At 37.1% G+C, this 25,460-nt stretch overlaps 1 protein-coding gene across 1 annotated transcript; it reads left to right on the top strand.

Moving 5' to 3' along the window:
* Positions 1-2,073: 2,073 nt before the first annotated feature.
* On the top strand, positions 2,074-5,159 carry LOC130733715 (zinc finger BED domain-containing protein RICESLEEPER 2-like). The gene is made up of 4 exons (XM_057585957.1): positions 2,074-2,184; positions 2,627-2,695; positions 2,785-4,868; positions 4,954-5,159. The coding sequence occupies exons 3-4, from the start codon at positions 3,677-3,679 to the stop codon at positions 5,004-5,006; spliced, it is 1,245 nt and encodes a 414-aa protein (XP_057441940.1). The 5' UTR covers positions 2,074-2,184; positions 2,627-2,695; positions 2,785-3,676; the 3' UTR covers positions 5,007-5,159.
* The last annotated feature ends 20,301 nt before the right edge of the window (positions 5,160-25,460 follow it).

Raw genomic sequence — 25,460 nt, 5'->3', positions numbered from 1 at the left:
AACATTGAGTTAATAGATTGTTCTTGAAAAAAAAAAAAAACGTTGTCCTTCACCCATCTATTTTCTAAATTATTAAGACACTACAAGAAAAGATTATTTTAGAGTTAATGTTTAGCTCTAGGGATTAGGGCATTGAGTTAATAGATTGTTCTTGAAAAACAATCGTTGTCCTTCACCCATCTATTTTCTAAATTAATTAAGACACTACAAGAAAAGATTATTTTAAAGTTAATGTTTAGCATCAATGGACATTGACGCGATTTTTTTCTCTTTAACATCGGCTTAACTGACGCAAAACGTAAAAAAATCACTTTATTTTAGCGTTGACATTAATGACGAATGCGTAGGTTTGACCATAGAGTACTCGCAAAATATATATATCTACAATGTTGTTAGTTTAGGATTATGCTCCTACTTTCTATATGAGTAAAAGCATGTGGTTTTTTTTTTCCACAATAAAATTGAATTTATTGAGAGAGAATAGGACTAAGAAAATATAAACACCCTTTTCTGCGCTGTTACATTACTTATAAGGATAATTAATTAATTATTGTGGAAAATTCTAATTCTAATGAAGGAAATTTGAAAGTCGATGCAATAAAAGTTTAATTTGATCATGTTATTGGAAAAAACAATGGTAATAGTACTGGGTGGAGATAAATTAAATGAATACTATACACAACTTAAGAGGACTAAGACTAAAACAAGCATATATATATATATAATCTTCAACATAATTAACATAGAAACAATCAAGCAAATATCTGCATATAACTTTTTCCACAGAGAAGAGAAAATGAATTAAACTAAACGTGAACAGTATAGAAAAGTTGCATTACTTCATACATAAATTAAGCAAGGTTAACTAAGTTGTTGGAAGAGAGAAATCTGTGACTCAGCCGAAATCACAAAGTGGAGAAGAGGCAAAATCTCGATGCACAAAACTAGAACCAGAACCAGAAATCAAAAATAAAAAATCACTGAGAACCTGAATCGCAATTAGAACGCGAATCTGGAGGCAGCGTTGAAAACCAGAACCAAATACCAAATCAGAGAACATAAATCACGAACCAGATGTAAAAGATTGAAGGAGAGGAGCAAGAATGAGGCGATTGCCAACCGAAAACACCATTGTTGAAGCTGGAAAAATCATCTTAGCAGAGAGAGCAGAGAAAGCTTCAAGGATCTTCTATGATGAACAAAAAGCTTCGAATGTGGGTGGTTGGAGGGATTAAATAGATGAAGAAGAAGAATTATAATGGGTTAAAACTATCAAAAAGTATGCTCAAAAGTTCATTTTTCCTCCAAAAGTAACATTAGATACCAGAGAAGATGGAAAAAACATGAAAAGTAATCAGAAAAGTAAAAACCAGGTTGCTTCTTCCCTCCCTCTGAGAATCTCTTCTCAATTGATTGTTTATTGAATCTGGGAATGTTGACAAAAAGCTTCGAATCACCGATGAAGACGCGATCGAGTTCCCTAGCCAGCCAGAAAGGGTCTTCCACATCCAAAAAGCGGACAAAACCAAACCTGTTGCCAAGCTTGTTTTGTTTAGCAGGGATAAAGACTTCCTTCACCTTACCCCCACTGTGAGAAAAGGCTCCACATCTCAGCTTCTCCATGGCCATTTGGGAAGTGTGAGAAGTAAAGGGAGGTGACGGCTCCCCTTGTCGGCGTCTCCTACCTTCAACTCGAGTCCAACCTTTGTCATCCCTGCCTCCCACTCTCTCTCTTCCAATGTTTTTCGTCCACGTCCTTCCACTCCCTCTCTCTCTACTAGGGGTGTTCATATCCAAACCAAACCGATGTAAACCGATCAAACCGATCCAAAAAACCGAAATCCAAAAAAACCGAAAACCGAAAAAACCGAAAACCAAAAAAACCGCAAACCTGTCAATGGATCGGTTCGGTTTTCGATTCCTATAGTAAAAACCGAACCGATCCAAACCGAACCGACCATATTTTACATGCTTAAATTTTTATATATATAGTTACCTCTTTAGCCTTAATTTAAATATATTCCAATTATGTCCAACCCTAATTGTTAAGTATTTAAGCTGAATCCATAATCAAACAACCGCATACCCAATTCCCCAATTCCCTTATCTGCTCATCCTCAATTCTCTGTCCAAAGTTTCCAACTTTTCATCCTCAATTCTCTGTTCTAAAGCACTACTTCTCTGGTAAGCACTTCTCTCTCAAATACAAAAAAATAATTTTAGTTTACACTTTGCAGTTCATCTTCTTGCTATTTACGGTTCATATTCTTGCTATTTATCAAGTTTCTTTATGTTGGCTTTTAATCCCTTCATCCCTTGTCTTATTCGTTACTGGCTGGGTCTTTGTGATGCTTTCTTTTTGTTTTTGTTACTTAGCTTTCTTTCTTTTTCTTCATGTGGTGTTTTTTTTTTCTCGTTACTTTCTTCATGTGATGCTTTCTTCATATGACTAGGGACAATGGGACATATCATTGTATTGTGTGTGTGTGGTGTTGATTGTTGAGGGGGGCGTGAGTTATCACTATGTTCTGTTTTTTGCTGTATTTTTTTTTACTCTTTATACATTGTTTGGTTAATCTTAGAATATTTTGTAAACTAATATATTTTGTTTGTTTGCACTTTGCAGCACTTAAATCCAATTGCTTCGTCCTTGTTTAGTGACTCATCCTCCTCCAACAAAACAACAATGTCTGAGGTAAGTTCTGTGTTATTTATTACAATTTGTGTGTTAGAACTTAGAATAATTGATAAATTAAAATTTATGTAATTTTTTAATGTATGTAGGCTGCAAATTCTGAAGATACTACTGGAGTTAATAATCTAGAATCTGTCAACATGAATTCTGAAGCAAATGAGACGCAAACAATCACAAAGAAGAAGAAAAAAGTGCTGCAGAAGAGTGCCAAGAAGAGGAAGTTAGCAGAAGTTGCAGTTGAAGACGAGGAAGATGAGGATGATGAGGAAGACGACGAATCCAGTAAGAGGAAACCCTCTAGACCTCGTTCTTGGACTTGGGATCATTTTACTAAAGTAATTGGTAAGTCAAAAATCCCTAGAGCTCAAAGTAATTGGTGTGGGGAAACTTATGCATGTTCTCATAAAAATGGAACCAGTAATTTGAGTAATCATTTGTTGAATCAATGCAAAAAGGTTCCAAGAGAGATAAATGATCCTAGTCAAAAAACTCTTAGTTTCCAACAATTGAAAAAAGAAGATGGGAAAGGGCTTGGTAATACTTTGTCTGTTGTTGCATTTGATGTTGAAGCATGTAGGGAAGCTTTAGCTAGGATGATTATTGTGGATGAGCTTCCTTTTTCATTTGTAGAGGGGGAGAGATTTCGTTACTTCATGAGTCTTGTGCAACCTAAATTAAATATCCCTGGAAGAATCACAATTGCTAGGGATTGTTGGAACCTTTATCTCAATGAAAAGAATAAGCTGAAATCTTTTTTTAGTGTTCCAAATCAAAGTGTCTGCTTAACAACTGATTGCTGGACTTCTGTGCAAAATCTTACAAAAATATCTAAATTTTTGTTGGATCAAGAATCATAAGGGGGAGACTATTGGTAGAAAAATTGAGAAGTGTCTTTTGGATTGGGGAATTTCTAAAGTTTTCACTCTCACAGTTGACAATGCAAGCTCTAATGATACAGCTATTGAATACTTAACAAAAAGAATGGATGATTGGAATACACATCCATTGAAAGGAGAGTTTTTTCATGTTAGATGTTGTGCTCATATTTTAAATCTTGTTGTCAATGATGGTTTGAAGGATTTGCATGATAACATTAATAAGATTAGGGATGCTGTTAGATATGTGCGTGGTTCTTCTGGCCGTAAGGACAAGTTCACAATGTGTGTTAAGGATTGTAGGTTACAAGACACTAGTGTGATACCGTTAGATGTTCCGACCAGGTGGAATTCTACTTATCTTATGCTCGAAAGTGCTTTGAAGTTTCAAAAGCCTTTTAAAAGACTAGCAGAGCGAGATGTAGAGTTTGCAAAGATGAAAGGTGGGGTTCCTAAATCTGAGGATTGGGATAATGCAAGGGTGTTTGTGAGATTTTTGAAAGTATTTTATGATGTCACACTTAAAGTTTCAGGTTCATTGTTTGTGACTTCTTCTCAATACTTCCATGAATATTGTATGGTGTTGAAAACACTAAACACATGGGCTGGGAGTTTAGATCCATTACTTGGGGGCATGGTTGTAAAAATGAAAGCTAAGCATGACAAGTATTGGGGGAGCCTAAAAAATATCAACATGATGATTTTCATAGCTGTTGTACTTGACCCTAGATACAAACTTCGATTTGTGGAATGGAGCTTTGCCAATCTTTATGATAAGAATGATGTTGATTATTTAAGTGGAAAGGTGAAGGATACTTTCAACAGTATGTTCAATAGCTATAAAAATGCTGTTGGAAATGGTCAATCTCAATCAACTACACAATCTGCTTCTGAAAGAGAAAATATTGAGTTGGCTGATGTTGATAATTCATTTGCTATGGAATTTGATAAGGATATGAGTATGAGTGACAATATGAATACAAATGAAGTGGATTCATATTTTAAGGAGGCATTAGAGAAGAAAACTCATTCTTTTGATATCTTGAACTGGTGGAAAGTGAATTCTAGCAAATATCCTACTCTTGCTTTGATAGCTAAGGATGTATTGGCTATGCCGGTATCTACTGTTGCTTCAGAATCTGCATTCAGCACTGGGGGTCGAGTTCTAAATAATTATAGGAGTTCACTTTCTCCAAAGACGGTTGAAGCACTAGTTTGTGCTCAAAATTGGTTCCGATCAGGTCATTTGTCAAGTGATATTGAAGAACTTCTTGAAGAATTTGAAAAGCTTGAGCAAGGTAATTTATGTTATTGTAATGGAATGTTTTAATTTAAAATTCTGACTTTGATTCACACTAACCAGATTTTATTTTATCTATGTAGAAATGGAGCCAAGTACACAACCTATTCAAGACGAATCTTCTGATGCAGAGTAGTTGGTGATAGAATAAATAAATATTGTGAATTTATTTATGTCATTATTATTTACCTGTAATTAGGCTTAGATTCTTCTGCAATTACTAGCCTAGGTCAACTCTCTTGTATCTATATATACACTACATTTTATCAATGAAATTCACCTTTTCTGATATTTCTACATGGTATCAAGAGCGTAAAAGATCCCTTCTTTTTCTGCCCTATTTTTTAATTACCTTTGCTTCTCTTTTGTTCTCCCATAGCAGCCGCCCCTCACTGCCTCCTCAGTGCAGTCCTCAGCCGCCGCTGCTCCTCGCCGGCCGCCGCACTCTCCTTCGCGCCGCCGCCCTGCACCGCACATGTCCTGCCGCAGAGAACTTCCCTCTCCGGACCCGCGATTTGCAGCGCTCCTTCTTGGCTCTCTCTCCCTCTTCCGCGCCTTGCCTCGAGCCCGCCGCCCCCAGCCGCCGTGTTCCCTTGCACCGCCGCTTCCAGCCGCCCCGTTCCTCTGCACCGCCGCTGCTCCGATCCCCTTTCTTGCCCGGATCTTCAAAACGCGTGGATCTGCCATCCATAGCAGACCCGACCCGCGTTTCCTTTTTTTCCTCTCATACCAGCGAACACACCCATCACCGGTTCGCCCAGACCGCCGGTTCACCCAGACCCGGCTCAACCGACAAGTCAAAAAAAAAAAAAAACCTGCAGCATGTCTTCCACATCCGACAATGACAGCAATGCGACTCCTCCTCCTAAGGCTGATTTTTCGCCTACACCTCCTGCAAAGCCGGATTTCCATCCCACTCTAGTTGTTTCAAACATTAGGAATCATATTCCTCTTGTACTTGCCATGGAGACTGATCGCTATGGCACGTGGGCGGAACTCTTCCGCATTCATGCCCGCTCCCATCGGGTCTTGCATCATATTATTCCCTCCTCAGACAAACCACCACCCGCTGTCACTGACCCCACCTATGAGCAGTGGGCTACTTTGGATGCCACTGTCCTGCAGTGGATCTATGCCACTATTTCCCTTGACTTGTTGACCACCGTCATGGAACCCAACTCCACAGCGTTGGCTACTTGGCAGCGTTTGGCTGATATCTTCCACGACAATCAGAACGCACGTGCTGTTGCTCTGGAGCAGGAATTCTCCGGCGTTCGTATGGATGCTTTTCCAAATGTCACTGCTTACTGTCAGCGTCTGAAGACGCTTTCTGACCAGCTTCGGGATGTGGGTGCTCTTGTGAACAATCATCGTCTGGTCTTGCAGCTTATCTCTGGTCTTACTGATGCCTACAGGGGCGTTGCCACACTGATTCGCCAGAGCAATCCGCTCCCCACGTTTCATCAGGCTCGCTCCATGCTCACTCTTGAAGAAGCCGGTCTGGCTAAGATGACGCCCGTTGAGCCTCCTTCCGCCTATCTCGCTACCCAACAGCGTGCTTCTGATGACTCATCCCAAAGCACTGATCGCAGGTCCTCCAACCGCTCTCGTAGCGGGAATCGTGGAAACCGTGGCGGGAATCGTGGCAACCGTGGCGGATCTCGCGGTAGCACTTCTCAGGGCTCCTCTCCTCAGCCGCCTCCGCAGCAGCCTCAGTATTTTCCGTACCAGCAGTGGGGTTGGACTCCGCCTCCGTGGGCTATGCCTCCATGCCCCTATCCCACATCTCAGTGGTCTCGCCCTCCTGCTAGTTCTCGGCAACCGGGAATACTGGGGCAACGTCCTCAGGCTTATGCTGCCTCGACTTCTACTACTCCTACTGATCTTGCTGCTGCTATGCACACTATGTCTCTTGCTCCTCCGGATGGTACTTGGTACATGGACACGGGAGCCTCATCCCACGTAGCGGCATCACAAGGTAATCTCTCGTCTTATTCTAATTTGAGTCATTTAAATCAGAAACTATATGTTGGTAGCGGACAAGGTATTCCAATTCAGGGTTCTGGGCACACAACACTCCCCACCTCCCTTAGAAACAAGCCTTTAAACCTTTCTCATGTTTTGCACACCCCGCAAATTGTTAAAAACTTGATTTCTGTGCGACAACTCACTACTGACAACAATGTTTCTGTTTGTTTTGACCCTTTTGGCTTCTCTATCCATGATTTTCAGACGGGGATTCCACTCATGAGATGTGCTAGTCTAGGCGATCTCTACCCAGTCACTCCTTCCTTTCCGTTTGCTGGTCTTGCTCAGAGTCTCTGGCACAGTCGTCTTGGTCATCCCAACTCTTCAACTTTACAGTCTCTTCGTAGCAATAAGTTCATTAGTTATGAGCATTTAAATTCTGGAACAGTTTGTGATTCGTGTGTTTTTGGCAAACATGTTAGGTTGCCTTTTGTTTCATCCAATAATGTCACTGTGATGCCTTTTGACATCTTACACAGTGATTTATGGACTTCACCAGTTTTGAGTTCCGCAGGTCATCGTTATTATGTCTTATTTTTGGATGATTTTTCTGATTTCTTGTGGACGTTTCCTCTTAGTAATAAATCTCAAGTTTTTGAAATGTTCATTTCTCTGTCAAATCAAATTCGCACACAATTTTCTCAAACTGTCAAGTGTCTTCAATGCGACAATGGGGGAGAATATGACAATCAATCTTTTCATCGTTATTGTGCTGCTAATGGTCTTATTTTCCGCTTCTCTTGCCCTCATACTTCATCTCAAAATGGCAAAGCCGAGCGCAAAATACGCACCATCAACAACATGATTCGCACTCTCCTTGCCCATGCGTCTGTCCCTCCGTCTTTTTGGCACCATGCACTACAAATGGCTACATATTTACTCAATATTCTGCCACGAAAAACTAGGTCCAATGTCTCTCCCACTCAGGTTCTGTATCGTCGTGATCCATCATACACACATCTTCGAGTCTTTGGTTGTCTTTGTTACCCTTTGATTTGTCGTGCAGAAAAGTCATTATTTCCCGTCATGTCATTTTTGATGAGACCCAGTTTCCCTTTGCCACCATGAATTCAACTCCTTCTTCTACATATGACCTTTTCTCGGATGATCTTCACCCATCTGTCATCCGTCAGTGGACTCATCCAACCCCCATACATGCTTCTCCAACTCCTTCCATAGTCAATACACCCGCGACCACTCCACCCCACTCCACGACCTCTTCCTCTTCTTCAGCTCCTCTGGACCCCTCTCCTTCACCTCAACCGCCAGCCCAGCCCGTAGCTCCTACTCGAACCATGGCCACTCGCAGCATGCGTGGTATCTATAAACCTAGAAAGCTCTTTAACCTTTCTGTTACTATTGATGATCCCACCATTTCTCCTCTTCCCACAAATCCAAAGCTAGCTCTCTCAGACCCTAATTGGAAATCCGCAATGCAGTCTGAATTTGATGCTCTAATTCGAAATAATACTTGGGATTTGGTACCACGACCTAGTGATGTTAATATTATTCGCTGCATGTGGATTTTTCGTCATAAGACGAAGTCTATTGGTTGTTTTGAGCGTTATAAGGCTCGTCTTGTAGGTGATGGCAGATCCCAGATTGCAGGTGTGGATTGTGATGAGACCTTCAGTCCTGTGGTCAAACCTGTGACTATTCGCACAGTTCTTTCCATAGCGCTTTCCCGGTCCTGGCCCATTCATCAGTTAGATGTTCAGAATGCTTTTCTCCATGGTGATCTCCATGAGACGGTTTACATGCATCAGCCCCTGGGCTTTCGTGACCCTGATCATCCAGACTATGTATGTCGCTTGCGGAAATATCTCTATGGATTGAAGCAAGCACCCCGTGCCTGGTACCAGCGTTTTGCAGATTATGTCTCCACCATTGGGTTTCAGCACAGCACCTCAGACCACTCCCTTTTCATATACAGACGTGGCTCCGACATGGCTTACCTTCTGCTCTATGTTGATGACATCATTCTCATCAGTTCCTCTCATGACCTTCGCAAATCTATCATGGCCCTCCTTGCCTCAGAGTTTGCTATGAAGGATCTGGGACCGTTGAGTTATTTTCTGGGCATTGCCGTCACCAGACATGCAGGTGGCCTGTTTCTGTGTCAGAGTACTTATGCTCGTGACATCATTGCTCGCGCCGGTATGGCATCATGCCACCCTTCTGCTACCCCAGTTGACACCAAGCAAAAACTTGGTGCTTCTGCTGGCACTTCTTGTGATGATCCTACCTTATATCGGAGTCTTGCTGGTGCTTTACAGTATCTCACGTTCACTCGTCCTGACATCTCTTATGCTGTTCAGCAGGTGTGCCTTCACATGCATGCTCCTTGCACCGATCATATGCTTGCACTGAAGCGCATTCTGCGTTATGTTCAGGGCACTATACACTTTGGCTTGCATCTTTATCCTTCTCCTATCGAGAAGCTCATTTCATACACAGATGCTGATTGGGGTGGTTGCCCCGACACTCGTCGGTCTACTTCTGGTTATTGTGTCTTTCTCGGCGACAACCTTATTTCCTGGTCGTCCAAGCGCCAACCTACTCTTTCTCGTTCCAGTGCCGAGGCTGAGTATCGGGGCGTTGCTAATGTGGTTTCTGAATCCTGTTGGCTACGCAACTTGCTTTTGGAGCTTCATTTTCCTCTTTCTCAGGCTACTTTGGTGTACTGCGATAATGTTAGTGCCATCTATCTATCCGGCAATCCCGTCCAGCATCAGCGCACGAAACATATTGAGATGGACATTCACTTTGTTCGAGAGAAGGTCGCCTGTGGTCAGGCACGCGTCCTTCACGTTCCTTCTCGTCATCAAATTGCGGACATCTTCACCAAAGGCCTTCCTAAAGTTCTTTTTGATGATTTCCGGACCAGTCTAAGCGTCCGTGAGCCTCCCGCTTCGACTGCGGGGGTGTGATAGAATAAATAAATATTGTGAATTTATTTATGTCATTATTATTTACCTGTAATTAGGCTTAGATTCCTCTGTAATTACTAGCCTAGGTCAACTCTCTTGTATCTATATATACACTACATTTTATCAATGAAATTCACCTTTTCTGATATTTCTACAGTTGGAACTGTTAGAAGCCTTCCTAAGCTATTACTTAGTGGTATACAAAAGACTATGCTTTATTTATATCATATATATCTTGTTGTTTCTTTTTTACTAGTTCAATATTTCTATTTCCTACAATTCTTCTACTGTCATAGCTTATATTTGTTGGCAGTAAACTATTATTAATATATATATTTTTTACAAAAATTGTCTACTATGAAGACATGTCACGTGGAGTGGAGCCATGGAAATTGAAGATTGGTGAAAACAATGTCATCTCCAGTTGCAGTTGAAATAGCTTTATTTTATTTTGGGATAGTATTAAACTAATGAGGACTTACTTATGTTTATGTTGCCGGTCTATGTTTTGTATTTGTTGGAGACCTTTGATAATTATCTTGACTTATTTATTCCTAAGTTCAAACTTTGATGGTTTAGTTTTGTAATGTGATGGTGAATGTTGTCTACTTTATTTAAATGTTTACAATTTCTTTAAAAACCGAAATCCAATCCAATCCAAACCGATTAAAATTGGATCGGATTGGTTCGGATTTTAAAAATAAAAATAACCGATTGGATGGTGAAGTGATAAAACCGAAGGGATTGGATCGGATAGATTTTTCTCTCAAAACCGAACCAAACCGGACCGTGAACACCCCTACTCTCTACCTTTCTCTCTCATGGTGTGGAAGTGCCTACTCAATTTCTTTGTGCGGGTGAATATTGTAGTACCCATACTCACACTCACGTTACTACTTTTTGCCAGCTACTCTAATCTTTTGTGGGTTTTTACACTTGTATATAGTGTGTGTTCTTCCCGGGTACCCTATGACTCTAAAACCTATTGCCATCATTAAAGCTAACGTTAAAACTAAGTGAATTATTTATGTTTAGCGTTGATTAAGCCGACACTAAAAAGAAAAGAACACCATCGGTGTCATGTCTGATGCTGAACATTGACTCTAAAACAAATTTCTTGTAATGTCTTTAATTTTGATTGTTGGATGAATCACTACACTTTTTTTATGGTTTTAGCAACAAGGGTTTAAAAAGCAAGCAAAAAGTGTTGTCTAAAGTGCCTCAGGAATTAGTTTGTGCAATTATCATAAATGATTCGTTTTAGACAACACATTTTATAACAACACTAAATAAACATTTTCTATGTAATAATGGAGAACAATTATTACGTGATAATTGTTGCATTTTGTTCACAATTGGTTACATTTTCTCACAATTTTACTAGAGTACAAAAAACTGTCCCTAAAATAAATAAGTAACGTCAGAACCTGAGATAGTCAAAAAATGTTGCGTGAAGTTATGTAAAACAAAATTGTTACATTTTGTGTCTATCGCTACACTTTTCAATTTTTGGGAAAAACAAAAAATATTGTAGTGAATTTTGAATCTTATTGTTTTTTTCACATTAGAAAACATTTAAATTCTTCTTCCAATGATTGATCTCTAAAGCTAAACAATCCATTAACTCATTTATGATCCATTGATATTTTTAAAAAATAATCAAACCTATTCACCACTCATGTATGAATATTCATCCATCTTCCCAATTAATGAACTTTTAATGGATGAATATTCAATCCATCCTTTTCTTTTATTGGAAAACATAAGAGATATTTAAGATATGAGGAAGATGGGAACATTGATCACTTCAAAAAGAGTAGAGTAGAAAACAACCCATTGAGGAAAGTTTCCTTGGCAAAATAATACTCCTAATGCAATTAAAAAATTATTAATCAATTTAACCCCAATACTACACAGATAATTCATTCAACTCCCCAATTAATGAACTGTTTAATTAATTAATTTATAAAAAGATAAATGAAACCCGTATGGCGTGAAGGCATATTTATCCATATCCATATTAAATTTTAGAAAGGAAGCATGCATTTTGTGATCATTGGATTCCGATATTGGGGCCCACTGCAGCGTGATCCATTATAAATAGCGACTACCTTGCAAATGGAACCCTAGAAATTAGAAACCCATCACGTTCTTCTTCTTCTTCTTCTTCTTCATTCTTCAACGCAATTTCTTCCTCCTTCTTACCACTTTCTCACTCAGAATTTCACCATGTCTGAACCAGTCGTTTGTGACGGTGAAGTAGCACCGGAGAAGAAGATGAAGCAAGAACATGAAGAGGAAGTGAATAAGAAGCAAGAAGAGGCTCCTCAACAAAACACGAATCGTCCTCTGCGGTATAATCAGAATCTGATTCTCATTTTCCTTTACTTACTATTTCTTGGACCTGGTTCAATCGATCCCTAATTGATTGCAATTTTGTGACAGTGCTATTGCTCCTTTCAAGAAAAGGCTCATGGACGAGATCTTCCTATTCATTGGTGCCGTCACCATCCTCATTGGCTTCTCTTTCGCTTTCGCTGCGGTTTATTCATGGGCGGACAAACACTTCAACGACGGAAGAGGCAGCATCTCCGTGTACAGAATGGCGATGGAACTTTTCCTTCGACCTTTGATCTCTGCAATCCCTCTTTTGTTTATTCTTGCTTATTTTCGTCTTAAATTTCCTGAGATTAATTAGTTATTTAATTTCTGTGAATAAGCTTGTTTGTTAGGGTTCCAACAACTTAATTAACCCTGCTTAATCTCTGTAGGAACTAATCACTAATGCAACTTTTATGTGTTGTTCACGTTTAGTTTAATTCATGTTATTGCTACTTATTCTCTTCTCTGTGGAAAAAATTATATGCAGATATTTGCTTAATTACTCCCTTCGTTCCTAAATAATTGACACTATTTCTAGCTAAATTTTGTTTCTAATTATCTGCCACTTTATAACGTTTAAGAGTGCATTAATTATACTTTACCTATTGTTGGTAGAAAAATTGAAAAGTTAGAATTAATAAGAGAGATAAAGGGTATAGTAGGAAATTAGATTGTAATTTTAATAAAACAAGAACATTAATTGTTATTTCTTAATACTTGTGCAACAACAACCTTAAAGTGTCAGTTATTTAGGAACGGAAGGAGTATTTCTATGTTAATTACTAGTACTTTTACACGTGCGATGCACGAGGGATTTTCATTTTAGTTTATTGTGTGAATCTTTTTATAATATGTGATGTTTTTATTATGTTAATTTTAAGGATTAAAAGAAAAAAATTGTTTTTTTTCGTGATTAATGTGTTCGTTTTTATTTTGCAAAAACACAATTATTTTATTTATTTGTGATTTTTACCCCTATTTTACTAAATGCTACATTATTTAATTTTTTCTGTATAAAAATTTAATATCTTTTGAAGTCATTTCGAACTAAATATTTTTATCAATTTGAATTATTCTTTATTATATTTTCACTTTTTCAATTATTTTTTAATTTTTGAATTTTTTGAATTATGTTTTTTTAATCACAAAAAAATATTGTACCATGTAAATAATATAATTTTTAGCTATATGAAGTACCATGTAAATATATCATTGTGGGTTTTAAAAAAATGTGAAAATGCTTTCATTTTCATTTTTTTCTCTTTAAATTAATAACATTGTTTGAACTTAACTATGTGTATTATATTATAATTTTTTTCAATATAACAATATTTATTTTTATTTGGTTATTTTATTTTAAACAATTACTTTTGTTTACTTTCAATTTAGTTTAAGATTACTTTGAAATGTTTTCATTAACATTTTATTTCAAATAGTTAGTCTTCCCGTTTCAAAAAATTGGGATTCTTCTATGCTAATGCATTTCACATGACACCAGTGTCATCTTGCAAGTTGCAAGTCGTTTTAAGTTGTCTTATTTTAATAGTACTGTGACCCATGCGATGCATGAATTTTTGTGTAATTTTTATTACATTTGTCAAATGAAAGATTATGAATTAGAAGAATAAAAATAATTTTAAATATAAGAAAATACAAATTCAACAGATTTTTTGTTGTGATAAATCTCTTTGATTTTGTTTCGTAGAAGCACAACAATCATATTCGTGTGTTTTTTTTTTCTTTATCTAGAGAGTTTAAGCAATATATATGAGTTAATAAAAGTCACTGAGTGAATCCTCATCTTTTTACAACTGAAATAATTACTTGAGAGTAAAATTGGGATTATGATTGTCTTGACGAACTCCAAAAATAAAAGAAAAAAGGGTTTAAAAGTGGACACTTCAGTCGATGGTGGTGATTGGAGTAGCATATTTGGAAATGCAGCAGCAGATGTATTTAAATCTTGACCCAAGCTGCTTTACTCTTCATTCTTAGTCCCTGATATTGCACCAAGTGCAGTGGCTCATTAAGAAATCGGCGGCCTGTATCAGCAGGAAAAACACAACAATTACGCTAAAAATTGAACATATGTTACATAAGCAAATATAGATAATGTGCCAAAATTGACCACCATAAGAATTGAGTATAAAGAAAGCTATAAAAATATGCAACAAAAATTTTAAGAGGCTTAAAAAGTTGTACAGAAAGACATCAACCAATTAATAAGTAACAATCCAGTTTCCACCTAGCTATAGCAGCTAAATTACTTGAAAGCAGCTAATAGATCCCCAATTTTCTCTCAAGTCAAGAAACATTTAAACAATGATAAGTAACTAAATTTGATGCAAATATAAGCGGTGAAATTTGTACATTTTCTTCCCTTAAGGCTTTTATAAAATTTCCTCGAAAAGCCTAAGACATTCTTTTACGACAATTCCCCAAAACTTTACCCAACAGCTGACAGGCCATAGAAGCAGAAACCTTTATTATTGGCATAAAATAAGTTATGTGCAAAAGATTGGTACTGAAAAAATTCTAGCTCCCATTGTTTTGTGCCCAAATTCTATTTATCATTGTTTTTTCCATAAAGAAATTTGCCCACGAAAATTTCACAAACTCTACAAAAGAGAGCAGAAGATCATTTCATATATAATTTGCAAATCAAGTCCCCCTTGTAAGCGGAAATTTTCATGTAGCAATTATATGAAATTAGAACACAACACTTACTTGTTGAAGACATGGTATTGGAGAAGAAGGATTGCTTCCCTTGATTCAATTCACCTGCAGTGTCAATGACCAGATCTTCCTCTGTATCTCACACTCCCTTTCACAACTCTCAATGGGGCAAGCTGTGGAGCAGACAAATATCTGATGTCGTGATTACAGAGGGGACCTAGCCAAACATGTTATAACCCTAGTCCCTTCCCATTATGGGCCAAGGGTTATGGCCCACACTTTAACCCACACCAATTAGATTACAGATGCTCAGGCCCAATTAAAAGAGATCACATAACAAATAAAAGAGCCCAATGCACCCCTGTCAGAATTATGAATTAACCCGTTTTTCACAAACAAAATAACAATTAATTGTAGCCCACAAAACGTTAGATAAATCTAACATTCTCCCACTTGGGCAAAATTAATTGTATGATTTTAATTTTCAAAAGCATGTGTATGAAAACGACTCTTGGGTTAATAACTAATCTCTTAAGATGTGGCCACATCTTAAGAAAACGCATAATTTCAGGTGCAGCATCTGAGTACGACTTCGTCCAACAAAAGCCAAGTAATATCGAATCATGGCGATTATTATATCATCTATTGACATAGAACCTTCCATGGTTACAAATATCACCGACTTCGTCAACTAGTCAACAGTGTGGAGTGTGGTAAGAAAATAGCATGCCAATGTGATCCAACAGCCAAACTGCTATTTTCTTTATCAGTCCTAACAATTTCTCTCAAATGCCTTAAAGCCAAAGAAATTGTATGGTTTTATAAACCATCATGCCTCAGCTCCAATCTGGTGTCAACCACCGGCATAGTGGTCCCAACAACACCGAGCTCAAAATTACAATTGTGCCTCAGCTCCAATCTGGTGTCGACCACCGGCATAGTGGCCCCAATGACACCGAGCTCAAATCTTGCAATTGATATATAAATAAACAATGGCAAATAATAATCAAAACTCATTGCATTATCAATTGCTTAAAATAAATAGTACTTGACAATCCAACACTGCACTTACAGTGTTCATAACAAAATTCAACATGATACGGAAAATGACATAAAACATAAAAAGAAGCTCCCACTAACCAAAAACATCAAAAGAACTCACTATGCCCATGTTCTCAACGTGTTTATTAAACGCAATGGGCCTAAGTCCCTTGGTTAAGGGGTCAGCTAGCATGAAATCAGTACCAATGTACTCAACAATTATGTCATTTTTCTTTACAAGATCTCTAACTGTCAAATACTTCAATTCCAAGTGCTTAGAGCCACTACTAGTTTTATTATTTTTAGTGTAGAACACAGCTGCACTGTTATCACAGTAAAGCTTTAGTGGCCTAGCAATGGAATCAACAATGCGAAGTCCGGTCACCAAATTTCTCAACCAAACAGCATGGGTGGCAGCAGCATAGCAGGCAATGAACTCTGCTTGCATAGTAGAAGAGGCAACAAGAGTTTGCTTCTTACTTTTCCATGATATTGCACCTCCAGCTAGCATGAAAATGTAACCAGAAGTAGATTTCCTATCATCAAGGCATCCAGCAAGATCTGAATCAGTGTACCCAACTATTTCCAAGTTGTCAACTCTCCTAAATACAAGCATATGCTCTTTCGTTCTCTGCAAGTATCTCATTACTTTCTTAGCAGCAACCCAATGATCATTCCCAGGATTAGACTGGTATCTTCCCAAAACGCCAACTATGAAAGCAATGTCAGGCCTAGTGCACACCTGAGCATACATCAAGCTACCCAATGCACTATCAAAGGGTTTCTCCTTCATCTCTGCTCGCTCAATCTCATTTTTAGGACATTGATCTTTACTGAATTTGTCACCTTTAGTAACTGGAACATCCCCATGCCTACAAGTTTGCATATTGAATCTTTCCAGGACTCTATCAATATAGGCCTTCTGAGACAAGCCAAGCAGACCACGTGATCTATCTCTAAGAATTTCAATTCCCAACACAAAAGATGCTTCACCAAGATCTTTCATATCAAAGAACTTAGTCAGCATATGTTTGGTCTCATGAAGTAGACCAAGGTCATTACTAGCAAGCAAAATATCATCAACATATAACACAAGAAAGATGAATTTGCTCCCACTGACCTTAAGATAGATGCACTGATCAACTTTATTTTCTTCAAAACCCAAGGAAGTCACCACCTCATCAAATTTCAAGTACCATTGTCTAGAAGCCTGTTTCAAACCATAAATAGATTTCTTTAATCTACAAACCAAGTGCTCATTGCCACTTGTCACAAAACCCTCAGGTTGTTGCATGTACACCTCCTCACTGAGGTTACCATTCAGAAAAGCTGTCTTGACATCCATCTGATGCAACTCCAAGTCAAAGTGGGCTACAAGAGCCATAATAATTCTAAAAGAATCTTTGGTTGAAACAGGAGAAAATGTCTCATTAAAATCAATCCCTTCTTTCTGTGTGAAGCCCTTAGCCACAAGCCTTGCCTTAAATCTTTCAATTTCACCTTTTGAGTCCTTCTTTGTTTTGAATATCCACTTGCAACCAATCGCCTTACAATTCCTTGGTAACTCCACAAGCTCCCAGACATCATTGTTGGCCATGGATTTCATTTCATCATCCATAGCATCTGTCCACATATTAGATTGAGAACAAGTAATAGCTTCTTGATAATTCTTAGGATCAACAACATCACCAATATCATAAGCATCCTCGCTGAGATAAACCACAAAATCATTAGTGATAGCAGGTCTCCTTTGTCTAACTGACCTTCTAACAGGAATTTGCTCAACTGGTACATCAGATTGTGCAACCTCAACCTGAACAGGAGGATCAACCACATTCTCAACAAGTGGTTGAACCACATTATCAACGAGTGGTTCAGTCGCATTCTCAATGGGAGTAGAAACTCCATGAGTGGTGGATGAGCTAGCATTATTAAAAATAGGCAATGATATAGTTACAACATCAGGCATAAGAGAATCAGTATTATCAGATGCAATGGCAGGCTCGGCTACATCAAGCTCAAGAAATTTTGCATGCATAGACTCCACAATTTTATTACCACTATTAGGACAAAAGAACCTGTAACCTTTAGCGCGATCTGGATATCCAATGAAAAAACAACGACAAGTTTTGGGGTCAGTCTTTTTCTCAAAAAGATTATATATTTTAACCTCTGATGGGCAGCCCCAAACTCGAAAATGGTTCAAACTGGGTTTTCTATTGGTCCAAAGCTCAAAAGGTGTTTTTGGAACTGATTTACTAGGTACTCTGTTTAGTATATAGAGGGCTGTTTTCAAAGCTTCACCCCACAAGAATTCTGGTAAGTTACTCCTACTCATCATGCTTCTCATCATATCTTTAAGTGTGCGGTTTCGCCTTTCGGCTACACCATTTTGTTCAGGACTACCAGGCATGGTGTATTGCGGAACAATTCCACAATCTTGCAAGTATTTAGCAAAAGGCCCCATATGTTGCCCAGTAGAATCATACCTACCATAATACTCTCCACCACGGTCAGACCTCACAATCTTAATCACTTTTCCTAGTTGCTTTTCAACCTCAGTTTTAAAAATTTTAAACTTCTCAAGTGCTTCAGATTTTTCCTTAATCAAATAAAGATAGCCATAACGGGAAAAATCATCAATGAAAGTGATAAACAATTTATTACCACAAATAGTAGGGGAAAGAGGTCCACTAATATCTGTATGAATTATTTCTAAAAGATCTGAACTTCTAGTTGAACCTTTCTTTTTGGTTTTAGTAAATTTTCCTCTAATACAATCCACACAAGTTCCTAAATCATTAAAATCTAAGGAAGGTAAAACATCATCTCTAATCAATCTTTCAACTCTCTCCTTAGAGATATGACCTAAACGCTTGTGCCACAATAAAGAGGATTTTTCCCTAATTTTAGACCTTTTGGCAATGGAGCTCTCAACATTCAAAGATGAGGAAACATTATCAAAATCCAAAGATAACCTATATAAACCATCCAACAAAATAGCATTGCCAATAACTTCAGAATTCAACATCAAACTTATTTTTCCACCAGAAATATTAAAATCAAATCCAAGCTTATCCAAACTAGATACTGAAATCAAATTCCTCCTAAAAGAAGGTACATAAAATGTATCTTTCAAAACAAGTTCAAAACCAGTTCCTAGGACTAAGCTAACATCTCCCACTAGCTCCACCTCTACTTCAAGATCATTTCCTACCCTGAGCTTGCTTTCCCTCAAACTTGGTCTCCTCTGGTTTCTGAACCCCTGTAAAGACACAGCAATATGGGTTGTGGAACCACTGTCAAGCCACCAGGTATTAATGGGAACATCAACTAAGTTAGACTCAAAACAGACAAAAGCAAAATGATTACCTTCTGGTGTATTCTTTTTGTTCTCTAACCAAGCTTTAAAAGAACGACAATCAACTTTCTTATGCCCCTTTCGTTTACACCAAAAGCACCAGGATGGATTCTTGAAAGCAACAGAATTAGGACTTCCTACATTGTGATTCTGACCGTTGCCTGGTTTCCTCAAATCATGATTCTTATGAGAAGCTCTAGGAGCATTTTTCTTATTTTTCCAATTACTCTTACCAGAATGGGGTTTAGCATGGTAAGTCAGAAGGGCTAATTCACTCTTTTCTTTCTTAAGTTTCTCTTCCTCAGCCACACACTTAGTAATAAGGTCATTAATAGACCACTTCTCACCATAAGTATTATAGGCAGTTTTAATTTGTGTGAAATCAGGAGGTAGGCTGTTTAAGGCATGACAAACAATGTAATTATCATTCAGGTCAATGTTGTGGGTTTTCAGTTTGGTTTGGACATGAACCATCTTCAGAATGAACTCCCTTACACCCCCAGTGTTATTATATTTCATGTCAGTAAGTTGTTTCATTAAACATCCAGATTCAGCGTTATCAGATACCTGGAACCTTTCTCCTATAGCGGCAAGAAGGTCTTTAGCATTATCCTTTTCAGGCAATCCACTGATCAGATGTTCAGAAATGGTCCTCTTGATAGCATACAGACTGAGGCGGTTTGACCTCTGCCACTTAGCTAATTTCTCCTTTTCATCAGGTGTACTTTGTGCATCAACGACAGGTTTGGTCTCAAGCAACGCCACATCAACGTCAGCAATCCCTAATGAAAACTCTAAGTCTTGCTTCCACTTCTTATAATTGGATCCAGTCAGGATCTCAATAGAAGCAGAACAGTTATTCACAGAGAAGTTCACTGTTAAGACAAAACAGGAATGCATTAAAATAAATAATATAGGCAAGATATAGCTTTAATTAACACAAGCTATTATGATGAGGCCAACATCATTACGTATTCCCCTTTGGGCGGAATGCGCAAACCCAAGTCGCAACCAAGGTCAGAACCTCAGATGAGTTACTCAATGAGCATATGCATTGGGTTCAAAAATCTATCTTCTTTGGACAGATAGATTCCCTAAACCAAAACACCTCCAATAACTTCATCCACAAATCTCAAGAATAAGCTACTCAGTGAGCATACATTGAGTTCAAAATTTTATCTTCTTTAGATAGATAAATTTATAGACCAATGTACCTCCAATAGCCATCCTCAATCACTACACACAATAACCCACCTTTGGGAGGAAAATTGTACACAATGATCAGAGACAATCAAAATTCTCTTTTGCCCAGAATTCATGACTCAGCCATGAAATCAAACCATATAGCATTCCCAATCAGTTTTGTACTCAACAGTTCAAGTAAATATTTATAATCAATTAAGAGGATATTATATGATTACTAAGTTGCATACATAGATTATATATATATATATATATATATATATATATAATATGCAATATAATATTGTTAAAAGGGTCACAACAAATCTGGGTTAAATGTTGTTACTGGTAAAGAAAAGAGAAGGTTTCATTATCTGGTTTCTCGATAAGCTTAATACAGGTTGAGCACATAAGAACACATAAAATATATATATATATACACACGTTCTTTGAATCAAACATAATGATCATCTAAAATCAGGAAATCCACAATATAACAGTGGCAACAAATTGGACACATCAAAACCATAATATAATCAAAATCCTAATATACCGAAACGGTTTTTAAACTATCCAAATTCAGTGTACGTTCTACAATACTATTTTTAGGAGAGTTGATTTCTATTTCACAATGTCATGTAAAATTGATGCTATCATAACAAAACAAAATCATGTACAAATAATGTATGATAATTCGATTCATACAGATCGCTTGAGAAAGAAATCATGGCAGGTGAAAGAAATCATGGCCGGTGAAAAACGCATGTTTGAAAAGTGAATCGATTTTAAAATCATACCGTCAATCACGAATTGGGTCCTAATTCATATAATTAAGGCTCTGATACCAAATGTAAGCGGAAATTTTCATGTAGCAATTATATGAAATTAGAACACAACACTTACTTGTTGAAGACATGGTATTGGAGAAGAAGGATTGCTTCCCTTGATTCAATTCACCTGCAGTGTCAATGACCAGATCTTCCTCTGTATCTCACACTCCCTTTCACAACTCTCAATGGGGCAAGCTGTGGAGCAGACAAATATCTGATGTCGTGATTACAGAGGGGACCTAGCCAAACATGTTATAACCCTAGTCCCTTCCCATTATGGGCCAAGGGTTATGGCCCACACTTTAACCCACACCAATTAGATTACAGATGCTCAGGCCCAATTAAAAGAGATCACATAACAAATAAAAGAGCCCAATGCACCCCTGTCAGAATTATGAATTAACCCGTTTTTCACAAACAAAATAACAATTAATTGTAGCCCACAAAACGTTAGATAAATCTAACACCCCTCACATCGGCCAAAGTAGAAGAGCGCATATTTAGTGATCCAACTATCATTCAAGTACATGTTTTTAAGGACAACTCCCCAAAAACATTGCATGAACTATGCAGAAAGGAAAGATGGCTAGGAAACCGAAGTGACAGTTCCTCACAGTTAGTGGAATTTTTATGTCAATCTTATGTGTGATGTGTAAAATTAATAATTTTTCAATTTTAAAGCAAGTGGATATAGACCTCATTCTATGAACTGCAGCATGGTACTCACTCAAATGTTTGAGATAAGAAAATTGACACATATTATATATATATATATATATATATATATATATATATATATATATATATATATATAACAACGTACTTTAGTTGAAACCAATGGAGCTCGTTCACCAAGTATCTTCACATTTGGAAGGCAACTGAAATCAGAAGCAATCAAAGACATCTTTGGTAGAACCTCATAGAGAACCTCAAGTATTTGGTCAGTTGGCTTCTGGTGACATGACTAATGCAGTTGTTGCAATTCAATTTGCCAAGATCAAGCCTTTCGAAGGTATTTATTTAATCTGCCTATCATTAATTATTCCTTTTCTGCAATTCTCAATTTTTTTTAAATCTTTTACAGAAAAGACTAGCATTCAGAATGTTTATGGCGCTACAAGGATTTTGTTTAATCCTGCAGTTGAGGAGGCTACTCCTCTTCGAGCAAGGTTACTATCTGTTTTGTGTTCTTTATTTCATGTCTGTAACATGTCTAATATTATAAATGTGCTTATAGTTTTTTTGAGACCAATGATCTTGCTTCTCAAGTCCTTAGCCAGCTTCAAGATTCTGGAAAGTTGTCACCTGCAGAGGATTTTCTACGTCAAAATGAGGGGAGAACAATTGAACAAATTAAAGATTCGGTTGAGGTTTGTTTTCTGAGGGTTTTTTGCACTATTGTCTTAATTGTATTATTTTTTAAACAATTTTTTTTGTTAATTGTAAAAAAATTTATACTTAGTTTATCCTATTTGTTTTTTCAGAAATCAGTTTGTGTGGTTCTTGCCATTGTTAAGTTCATCCCTGATGATAACAGTTGGTATTATCCTGCTTGCAAGTGTAACAAAAAGGTTTACCCCGCAGAAGACATGTACTTCTGTGAGTCTTGCGTTCGTCATGTTGTTACAGCCATTCCAAAGTACAAAATTCGCCTCAGAGTTATGGATGTAAAGGATTCTACTACTTTTGTGCTCTTTGATCAAGAAGCTTATAATTTGCTGAACAAACCATGTTCTGAGTTGGTTGAGAAATCTCATAAGGTAACATTCCTAAACGTTCTTTATTATTGGTTTTAAATAATTGACCTTGATTTATTTATGACTTCTCTATTAATCTGCAGGACCCAAATGATCCCCAAGTTCCATTGGAAATTTTGAGTTTGATTGACAAAACTTTCTTATTCAAGATTGAGGTAGACAATAGTTCCAACACTTGGTTTGAGCCATCATATAGAGTGAAAAGAATATGTGCAGATCCTGATGTGATTTCCCAGTTTAAGATTTTAAACCCCCAGTTAGATGGTTCCCCTCTCTATTTGATGTCAACTCCTAGCTCGAGCTCTATGCTAGAAGGATCTTCTTCAAGTTATTCAAAGGTTGCTTGATGTCTAATCTATAATTTTTATTTTCATTGTCATTTTTTTTTCTTAAGCATTCGGTGATCTCATACCATGTGTATTCAATTTCATTTTAGAATCTTAGTGAAGAGTTTAACGTGGCTGGTGATCCTAATGTTGGGAATTCATTGAATTCTCCTGCCGTTGATTTAAGTAAGGACACTCAAGAAGGTTCAATATTTTGGCTTCTGTTGCTGAATTGAAGATGCAGTTCTCATCCAATCGAAAATCCCGTGTTTGGAAGCCAGAAATTAAATACAAAGACAAGGTAAACTACAATCTAACTACGCTAGGAGGCTCATTTGTTTGCTGAGTATGATTGATTTTGTGGCCTTGCTGATTGATATGTATTTTATAACTTAGGTTCTCAATGGGGCTAACGTATCAAAATCTGTTCGAGCTGGAAGTTTTGACACTAAGTTGCCATCTGTAGTTAAGGAAGAACCTACACCTGTTTCTGTCAAAGTTGAACCTGTATCCTATGTTGCTCAGGAAACTACTCCCCAGGATGTTAGGAAGGTGGTTTGATTAACTAATCTTTTATTTCAAATACCTTAATTTTAGTTTTTCTGATTCATGTTCTAACTGAATTAATTTCAGGTTAAGGAAGACCAAGTTGAACAAACTATTGAAGCTGTAGTTCCTAACAATGAATCTGGATCTGTGAATTTGAGTCCTTTTTCTGTCCAAGTTGATACTGTATCCTCTATTTCCAAGAACACTGAACTGGTGCTTTGATTGCTTATTGTTTGTAATTCTTGATCTTCTTTCATTTAAAAATTACAGAACTGTTAATTCTGATTTTTTATATTTTCCAGACTGATGTTAGTGAGGTTGATGTGAATCTTAAGCAAAAAACAGTGGCTGGAAGGAAGGTTAATTCTGTGGCAAACCTGAAAGAAACTTCTCCTCCGGATGAGAATAATGTGGTGCAGTTTCTCGAATGCTTATGTTAAGTTTATTAATTTTATTTTATCTCATCTATATGTTCTGATTGATTTTTTCTTTTTTTTTAGGTGAAGGTTTGTGATGTTGTTGACAAGATTGAAGCTGCACTTCCTGACAATGTATTATCTCAAGTCCCCCTTCAGGCTGGAAACAATGATTCTCCTCCATCCAAGCGTCCTGTCCCTGTTGATGTTGATGCCCTTGCAAATGATGTTGGAACCAAGAAGCCGTTAAAGATTGTTAAGCAGGAGAAGATGTGAAAGATCAAGATTTTTTTTGGAGTTGTTTTTTGTCTTTTGGTGTTTTAGTGGGGTCTTTGACCCATGAATTTCCCTTTTAAGAACTTTGGTTATTTTGTTTCTTTTGTTGAATTCTGTTTCGAGTTGCTCATTGTGCTGAGCTTGATGGTTATAATGACATTGCTATGATTTTTGCTTTCATCATTTTGGATCATAGCTAAATTTAATTTTCATGTTTTCAACAGTGATGTGTTTTCCATGACCTCTATTTTCTAATGTGTTATAAGTTTATTTATATTATGGTTATTGGTATTATTTGGTCTGTGGGTAAACCTGTCTCTTTATGTCAGGATGAATATTTCAAAAATGGGTTAATTTTTAACGAATTGAAAAATAAATTATTATTTATCTATTTAAATGGAAATTTCGATAATAGAAAACCTTTTGTTTTCTAAATATTTTGCTGGGCTCAGTCAATATTTTTTTGAAACAATAGGGTGTGATGAAAAACTTTTTGACTTTGAAATTCAAATTTAAAAAAATAACAATTATCCACGACATGCCTTTTGAAACAATTGGTTGGCATTTTATCTTTTTTCTTGAAGCACAAGAATATTATAAAATTACATTCGTTATTAAGTTGTGTTTAATCTGGAGTTCTAAAACCAATTTGTATGCCTTTTTGACAATATTTTCTTTGTGATTTAAAACTATTTGACTTTGATATTCAAAGTTTGAAAAATATTTAATCAACAACATGCTTTTTGAAACATGCGGTTGTGATTTTATTTTTTTACTTGAAGCACTATAATATTGCAAGAGCGTTTTTTGACTTCTTAATTATTAAATCTGAATTT

This window comes from Lotus japonicus, chromosome 1 (genome assembly GCF_012489685.1).
Source record: "Lotus japonicus ecotype B-129 chromosome 1, LjGifu_v1.2".
Lineage (NCBI taxonomy): Eukaryota > Viridiplantae > Streptophyta > Magnoliopsida > Fabales > Fabaceae > Lotus > Lotus japonicus.
The sequence above is the reverse complement of the archived record's forward strand: the minus strand, read 5'-3'. Positions and strand labels throughout refer to the sequence as shown.

Coding starts and splice junctions, on each gene's coding strand:
- LOC130733715 (XM_057585957.1), top strand. CDS start 3,677: ATGGATGATTGGAATACACATCCATTGAAAGGAGAGTTTTTTCATGTT. Junction 4,869..4,953: donor ATTTGAAAAGCTTGAGCAAG/GTAATTTATGTT, acceptor TTATCTATGTAG/AAATGGAGCCAAGTACACAA.